This window comes from Acanthisitta chloris, unplaced genomic scaffold (genome assembly GCF_000695815.1).
Source record: "Acanthisitta chloris isolate BGI_N310 unplaced genomic scaffold, ASM69581v1 scaffold960, whole genome shotgun sequence".
Lineage (NCBI taxonomy): Eukaryota > Metazoa > Chordata > Aves > Passeriformes > Acanthisittidae > Acanthisitta > Acanthisitta chloris.
Genome location: NW_008649750.1, coordinates 5,235 through 13,638, shown reverse-complemented (window position 1 = coordinate 13,638; position 8,404 = coordinate 5,235). Strand labels below are relative to the sequence as shown.

Here is an 8,404-nt window from a genome sequence, read left to right as displayed (position 1 = left end):
TCCTGTACCTGATCAAATCCAGTAACGCGTCGGCAGAGCTGAGCACTGCCTTCCCCACGGTGTAGTTGTCCTTCTGGGCAGCTGCACCAGGGTGGATGCTGACCACGAGGATGATCCCCACAGTCACTGCCATGAAGGTTGTCCAAAGGTAGTAGGTGATGGTGATCACCCCCATCTTCCCACAGGCCTTGGAGTCCATGGTGGCCAGTCCAGACATGAGGCTGCACAGAAAACGTGGTCAGCATCTGCTCCCAGCACTGCACAGGATGCAGCTCCTGGGTGAAATAGCCAAGGCAGGAGCAATTTCCATAGATATTTTTCAAACCAATCCCTGAGCTCTTGCACATTCATATCCAGTACCCACAAGGGCTCACAGCCAGGATGGGCTTGTGGCAACACTCGCTGAGCTGTGAAGGGCAGGAGACACCTCTGAGTCCCTTCCCAAGGTCTGGCCACGTTTTCTGTTTTCTCTGAGGGATAAGAACTTTGAATTCTTAGTGTATTTAGATGGTGGATAACCCATGCTGCTCATTTTGGGTGAGAGACTGTTCTCTTCAGTCTCCACCACCCTGTGCCACTGCTGGGTGTGCCTGAACAGCAAAGCAAGGGACCAGCAAAGTTCCTGAAGTCCTGGTGGGGAGAGACCCCCACAGCCCCAGGAGAGAGCTGCTGCTTCAGGTTTCAGGCACACGTAAGCTTTCCTAAGAAGTAACCCATAAGCTACTTCTATGCAAAACTGGGCTAAAAATAGAGAGGCATTACAGGCTGCCCCAGCAGGGCCAGTGGTTCTGGGGCTGGGGGCAACTGGGGTGTAGGGCTGGGGGTCCTGAGTGGGTTTGGTGAGGACACTGAAGTCCCTCGAGGACACAGAGGCCCTGACAGATGTGAGGGCTGAGGTTTAACAAGGGCAAGAGCCACATCCTGCCCCTGGGATGGGGCAGCTCTGGATGCAGAGACAGACAGGGAAGTGAGAGGATGGAGAGCAGCTGTGGGAGGGCTGAGAGTGAAGGGAAACCCTCAAGTACCTCAGGGGAGGGATGTGAGAGACCAGAAGGAAAAGAAAGTAGCTCTACAAGGGCTGACACTGAACAGGCCAAATGTGGCCAGGACAGAGACCACATGGTCCCAAAAATAAACTAGAGGCAAAAGAGACAACAAGCAAACTCTGAGAAACAACAGCAAAATGACACATCCTCGAGGGAAGGAGGAGCTGATCCTTTGATGTGTCTCCTGAGCACATGCCAATGATTGTTTCTATGTTGATCCAGGAAAGTTTCCAAGACCTTGCTTAGCCCCAGGTATGAGTGCCAGCTCTGCTCCTTGTTTCTAGGTCTCTGTGGGCCTAGAAAAGGGATCTGCAGCCATGGACACAGCACTGTGGTTTCTACCTGAACTTTCTCAGATCCCTCTAAATAAGGGAATCTGCTTTGAGGTTGGACAGACACCACGGAGGGTCCTGGCATCACCCCCTGCCCAAAGGAAGGGAAATGCCCCAGCCCATGCAGGTGTCTGACCAGTGCAGGTGAGGATTTGCCACAGTCTGTTGCTGGGGAATCACAAGGTTTGATGGACACCAAGCCAGGGGATGCTGCTGCTTGGAGCTGGGGTTATTCCCACCCCAGGCAGTCCTGGGGTGATCTCCTCAATGTGATGGAAATTTGGGGCTTTGGAGTGGAAGGTAATGTCTTACCTGGAGGTGATCAAGGGCAGGATCAGCATCTTCAGCATCCTCATGAGGAGCTCTCCAGGAAAGGAAAAGTACTGCTTCTCCTGCACATAGAGCAGAGCTGTGTCAGGTGAGCGCTGAGGAGTGGACAGTAAGTGTGGGTTAAGGGCTCAGACTTGATAAATTTGCCTTTTTTCCAACCAGACCCAGCTCTGAGCTGGCAGCAGTTCCTTGAGGCACTCTGAGATGCTGTTTCTCTGCTGTCCCTCACTGGGAGCTGGGGAATACTGGCCACGTGGGACACCTGGCCATGAACCAGAGGGACATGTGGGGCTGATCCCCTCCCAGAAAACATCCTTGGTTCTATTGCTCTGTAGGGAATGGTCCCTGTGGCCCCACCTCTGGCTCTTCCAAACGCTGCTGCACTCCTTATCTGGGGGAAGAGGCTCAGCTGCATCTACAAAAGAGCCCCAAAGCTGTTGGGAGCAGGAAAAGGTGGGAATACCTCAAGGCTGCAGGTGGCAATGCCAAGCTCAGGGAGAGCCCAGGTGTCCAACCCCATCCACGGGACAGTCTCAGTGCAATGAGGGAGGTTTCCACCCTGGGGCATCTCTCTGCCCTTGTGCCCTTCACATGGCTACAGGGAAGGGCTGCCCAGAGAGAGACCCCCCAAAGTCTGGATCACACAGCCAAGACCAAGGGGAGAAATGAGGGGTCTGTGGGACCAGCAGTCACCTGGCCAGCATCCCTCCTTCCATCCCTACCTCCACCCACCACCTATCCATCCATCCATCCCTCCCTCCATCCCTACCTCCGTCCCTCCCTCCATCCCTACCTCCAAACAGGTAATTTTGGTTACTCAAAGTGACCACCAGCCTGTGGTGAGGCTTTGAGGGTGCCAAGGCCTGTCCCTGTCCCTGCCCTGTCCCACTGTGTGCCCTGGCCGGGGCTGATGCCCCTGGGGAGCTCACAGGGAGCAGAGCCATGCTGGGCCCAGCCAGGTGCAAGGGGTGACAGAGGTTTGAGCAGCATCTCTCTGTCTCAGCTTTGAGGAAGAAAGTGGGGAACAGCCACTTCTCCAGCCCCTCCTCCATGTGGGCTGGGGACAAAGGTCTCTCAGGGCCCTGCAGCAGGGCAGGGCTGGCTGAGCTCCGAGCAGGGCAGGATGAGGGCCAGAGCTGCTCTGGGTGGCTGTGGCTCTCACGGGTGTGTGCACTGGGATGCAGGAGATTACACCCAGCTTCAATTAAGTAATGAGATCATCCCTCTGCACTGATGCTGAAGAGCCTAATTGAAATGACAAGACTTTGCTAAATCCTAGTGGGGAACACAGGGATGTTCCAGCCTCAGCCGAGCTCTCCCCGGAGCAGCATTCCCCCTCCTGGCTCACCGGGATCAGGGCTGAGCCTCGGCCAAGCTGCCCGAGGGCAGTGCAGCCCCGTGGGGCTCAGCTCGGGACTGGTTTGCTCCTGGAAAGCAGCAAGTGAACACACCCCAAGGTGCATTGACTCCAACATGTTTGTCTCCAAGGGTCCCCAGAGGAAAGCGACCTCAGGCTCCTCACCAGCTCTCTGTGTATTTGCTGGATCTTCTCCAGAGAGATCATAGGATGTTAAGGGGTTGGAATAGAGCTTAGAGATCCTCCAGCCCCAACCCCTGCCCTGGGCAGGGACACCTCCCACCAGAGCAGGTTGCTCAAGGCTCATCCAACCTGGAATGAACATTGCCAGGGCTGGGGCAGCCACAGCCTCCCTGAGCAACCTGTGCCAGTGTTAGAACAGGTTCCAGAGAGCAGAAATGTGCTTTGATTGAGCATCTGCACAGCTGGGGAGAGTGAGGGGAGGATCTCATCCCTCAGACCCATCCCTTGGGCCCCAACACTGCTGGTGGTGTTGGGGGGAGCCTGTTACCCACACATCCATCAGCCAAGCAGCCATTCCCCCCTTTCCCACCCCCATCCCACCTGGAGGCTCCTGGAGCCACCACTCCCACTGCAGGGATGCAGGATTTGTCCTGCACTTTGGCATTTGTTGGCAGCTTTTTGATCTCAGAAAATAAACAAAGACAAAGCCCTGGGCAGGAACCTCCCTGGGGGAGTTTTATCTTTTGGGCAGGAGCCTTTGCTTTAGGGGCTGTGCCCACCCAGGACCATTGCTGGCTGCCTCCCTGCCCTGCTCCATCACCCTCTGTCCCATCCCCATCCCTGCCAGGCTTACCAGGTCCGACAGCTCCAGCGCCCGCAGCAGGAACCCCAGCAGGCACCCAGTGGCCACCGACAGCATGGAGAGGGTCAAGAGCCCATTTTTGTACCAGAAAGCCTGAGCCCACTTCCAGAGGCGCAGGAGGGCAGCGGCCAGGGAGTGCAGCACAGCTCTCCTGACACACTCCCACATGGTTCCTCAGCCCCCCACGCGACGCCCCTCGGAGCAGCTCCCGGCGCTGCTCATGGCACAGCCGCTCCGAGGGACCCTGTGCTGCTGCTAATCCAGCACCCAAGGCTTCGGGGATGTTTGGGAGCCTTTCCCATAATGGAAAGTGACGTCTTCCACTGGTTAATCTGGGCTTGGCATCCTGCCCGCAGTGCCGAACCCTCCGCTTAACTCTCCAGCCCCCGCGGCCAGGGCCCTGTGCAGGCTCAGGGCAGGGTGAGTCCTGCCAGTGCCTTCCCCTCCTGATTCCTGAGCCAAAAGGATCTGGGTCCTGCCACCAGGTCTGGCTCCTGTGCCAGATCTTGGTCCTGCCACTGGATCTTGGTGCTGCCATCAGACCTGGGTCCTGCCACCAGGTTTGGGTCCTGCCACCAGGTTTGGGTCCTGCACCAGGTCTGGCTCCAGCACTTAATCTTGGTCCTGCCACTGGATCTTGGTCCTGCCATCAGACCTGGGTCCTGCCACCAGGTTTGGGTCCTGCCACCAGGTTTGGGTCCTGCACCAGGTCTGGCTCCAGCACCTAATCTTGGTCCTGCCCTAGATCTTGGTCCCGCACCAGATCTGGGCTCTGCACCAGATCTCAGTCCTGCACCACATTTGTGCTCCCACATACAAATGACTCCACATCCCCATCCTACCTCCATCTGCAAAGGCTTCCTGAGAGCAAAGGTTGCAAAGGGAAACTGCTTCCCAGTTAATTGGAGAATTTCCCATGGCATCTGCTCAGCCATCAGCCCAAGGCACTAGTGGATGCTAAATATCTATCCCAGCAGATCCACCCTGCCCACAGCTCTGCAGGGAAGGTGCCCTGAGCTGCTGCTGGGGCACCTGGCCAATAATCCACCATATTTTAGGGTATTTCTGTATCCAGTTTGCCTCTGGCTCAGGCCAGGAGTGTCAGAGGGACAGGGTTGGTGGGTCCCATGCTGAGGATGCTCTGGAAATGGGAAAACATTAAAACCTTTCTGGCCGTGACTTTACCCCCCAGTCAAAAATAAGGCCACAAAACCCTCTCAAACCATTGCCATATTTTACAGACAAATCAAAGTCACAGCAAAAGTGTGACTTGAGGACCTCTGGCCCCAGGTGTGGAGCAGCTGCTCTGGCAGGGCCGGGGTGAGTCTGCAGGCTCTCAGAGGAAGCAGAATTCCTTCCCAGAGGAGTGTGGTGTCTGGTGCTGTCCACATTCCAGCCCTCAGGGTGTCTCTGGACCACTCTTGTGCCCTCGGTGTTAGCTTGGATCACTCAGGCTGCCAGAATTAGTGTTTGCTTGTCAGCACAGCCGAGATAACAGCTGTCTCTATTCAGCTCCAACTCCAGTCAGCTGTGAGCTGGGATGGAGTTTGCATATTGGGAATGAGCAACTGCTCAGGAAAGGGGAGTCTGAGTTGTCTGGGGGATCAGGGGCATCAAAGGGGCCCTGGGGCTGGCAGCAAGTGTAGGGGAGCAAGCTGAGAAGGGAAAGGGGGAAGGGAAAGCCAAATCCTTGGGAAGGAAGAAATAGGAAGACCCTCAGGGAACTGAGAGCAAAGAAAGGACATCCCAGGGAGAGGAATCACAGAGAGGCAGGGGAGAGAGGGAAAGTGGCAAAATAGCCAGGGGTCAGGAGGGGAGGCTATGGTGAAGGGGAACAGCAGCAGTTCCCTCTGCACCTACCATGAAGCTCAACGTCATCATAGATGTCAGTGTCCCTGCAAGGAAGGAGATGTGGTGCTGTGGGTCAGCCTGTCTCCCATGGCCCCAGCACCTCCTGATCCCAAGGCAAGGACCAGCTCCTGCTGCCACAGCTGTCCAGCTGTCCCATCTCTCCTGGTGGCTGTGAGCTCTGGTGCCCACCCACAGCCCTGTCTGCCCTCTCCACAGAGCCAGGACCCTCCAGCACAGGGTTAGCTTGGCCCTGGCACGGGGACTGCAGAGCCAGCCAGGCACAGGGACTGCAGAGCCAGCCAGGCACAGGGACAGCACCTCATGCTGTGCCACCAGCAGCCTCTGAGCACTGTCTGGGCAGCTCCCACCTGAGGGACCTCAGCTTGGGGAGTGCTCACAGCACTGGCACCAGAAATGGCAGATTCCACCCCAGGGTTAACCACCTGGTTTTAGGCTTGTGGTCACTGCCTGGGCTGGATGGTTTTGAGTTGCAAGGACTGGGTCAGTGCCTGGCACTCAGAGAGCAGCTGCTGCAGCTCGTGGGTTGAGGAGGAAGGCACTGGGGAGGGATACTCACAGGTGCAGCATCACGGCTCGGGGCACGTACCCGTCTGCAACAGAGTGAGGGGAAACATGTCAGGTTGTGCTGGGAGCCAGGGCATCAGCAGGGGCTCACCCAGCACTGCCCCTGCCCAGGCTTGCTACACCTCACATCTCCAGGGAGAGCTGAGCCAAGGAGGAGCCTGGCCTTGGGAAGCCAAGAGGGATCCTTGGGAGGAACCTGCTGGGGACAGTGGGGGGAACGAGCCTGCCAGGCTGGGTGGCAGCTGGCAGGGAAGAGCCTGATCCCTGTCTCTCTGCCTGGGGGAGCTGCAGCCCATTGCACCTGAGCATGGCTCGGTGCAGACTCAGCCTGTGGCACAGCCTGCTGGGCTGGGCTGGTGCCCAGGAGGCTCCAGGGACTGTGAAGGCTTTCAGCAGAGGGAGATGAGAAGCCCAACTGAGAGCAGAAATGCTGGTGCTGAGCGGAAGGAAGAGCAGGATGTGTGTGCAGAGGGAAGTGGGAAGCCCTGAGGCCCAGGGGGCCTGTCAGGTCTGTCTAACGGCAGGAGGATGTCTCCTGTGGTCTGTCAGGGCTGTGTGTGCACGCAGACTTGTTCCCAAAACTTCGTGTGCTGTGCTCTGCAGGCAAAGTCTCATCCTCCCCGCGAGACTTACACCTCCTCTGGCTGTTCCGGCAGAGGATTTGCTCCTGATTCGTGAACTGAATGACATCGAGGATTTCTCCTGGTCTCAGTGGCAGGTTCTTGCCCCCGCCCCTCTTCTCCGTCACTGCAGGGTCGACCATCATCTGTGTGAGGACCTCGATGCTGCCTTCAAACTGAAACACAAGCAGCAGTGCCCCACGGAGCTGAGCCGGGCAGGGCAGCTCTGACTGCTCTCCCTGCTTGGAGAAAGCAGTTTCCTCTCCAGCTAAGTGGTCCGTGGGACTGGTGTGATCTGGAGGCACAGGGCAGGTGTGACCTGGGGGTCTGCTGGTCCCTGGGGGCACAGCTCCTCTCTGCCACTGCATTGTGTCCTTCCCAGATGGGGGGCAGGAGCTTACAGGGATAAGCAGTCCCTCGCTGCTGCTCACCTTGAATTTCTTCTGAAACTCCTTGTCTGCCTTCTCTTCCTTCTTGCATTCCTTGAGTGTCATGGTCTTCATCTTCTGGGACATCTGGGCTTGTCTGCAGTCATGGGAAGGTTAAGGTGACTGCTGCCTCCCATCCCCTTCTCCCTTCAGCTGCTGCTGCTCCGTTGCATTTCCCTGCACCTCTCTGGGGCTCTTGGGGTAGGTGCACAGCATCAGCTTGTGCTCTTCACCATGGCTTTGCCATAACAAGCCCAGCAGAGCCCACTGAAGCACCAGCTTTGTCAAAGCAGCAAGGAGCCCTGGCCATTCTGGGACCCTTAGAAGGAACAACCCCCCCTTACCTCTGTGCAGCTGCCAGCAGGGCACTCCTGTCAGAGGTTTGGCCAACAGCTCCACCTGTAAAAGAGGTGCTGCCCTGAGGCTGCTGCAAGGTGCACACACCTGCTGAGACAGGACACAGAGAACAGCAGGAACTTTCTCCTCCTGAGACCAAACCCTGAGTTTGCCCCCTGAGATCAGGGTTCCCTGTGCCCCTTGCCAGGCAGCAGAGAACCCATTGCCCTCCCATGCATGGAGAGCTCAGCACAGGCTCTGCGGCTGCCTGTGGCTCATCAGGGCCTCAAGGTTCTCACAGCTGCAGCTCTCAGCCCAAACAGCATCCCAGCCCCTCCTGTACCCACCTCTTTTGGGGTGGGGAGACACTGGTGGCCGGGACACAGGAGGCAGCAGAAGTCCTGGGCTTCTCCTGGGCGGCTCAGCAGACTCAACGTCGTCGTATATCTCATCTCCATCCCTGCGGCGAGGCAGACTCTGGTTAGGAACTGCTGCTGCAGCACAGGGAGCTGAGGGATTGAGGCTGCCAGCAGGAGGGTGGGCAACAGGCATGTGGGCAGAGAGGCACAGCAGCTCCTCACACAGCTGGACAGTGTGGCACAGCAGCTGTGTGCAGGAGATGGAGAGTGGGGTGTGGTGGCTACATCTGCAGCTCCCTGACAGGGCTGGAGAGAGGGGGGGGGTGTCTCTCCC

At 57.5% G+C, this 8,404-nt stretch overlaps 1 protein-coding gene across 1 annotated transcript in view; it reads right to left on the bottom strand.

Moving 5' to 3' along the window:
* LOC103812031 (excitatory amino acid transporter 5-like) overlaps positions 1–4,059 on the bottom strand; it is a 13,221-nt gene extending 9,162 nt beyond the window's left edge. The window contains exons 1-3 of the mRNA XM_009085074.1: positions 3,883–4,059; positions 1,691–1,770; positions 9–221 (exon numbers count right to left, since the gene is read on the bottom strand). Coding sequence (XP_009083322.1) covers positions 9–221; positions 1,691–1,770; positions 3,883–4,059 — 470 coding nt within the window. The remainder of the gene's footprint in view (positions 1–8; positions 222–1,690; positions 1,771–3,882) is intronic.
* Positions 4,060–8,404: the final 4,345 nt, after the last annotated feature.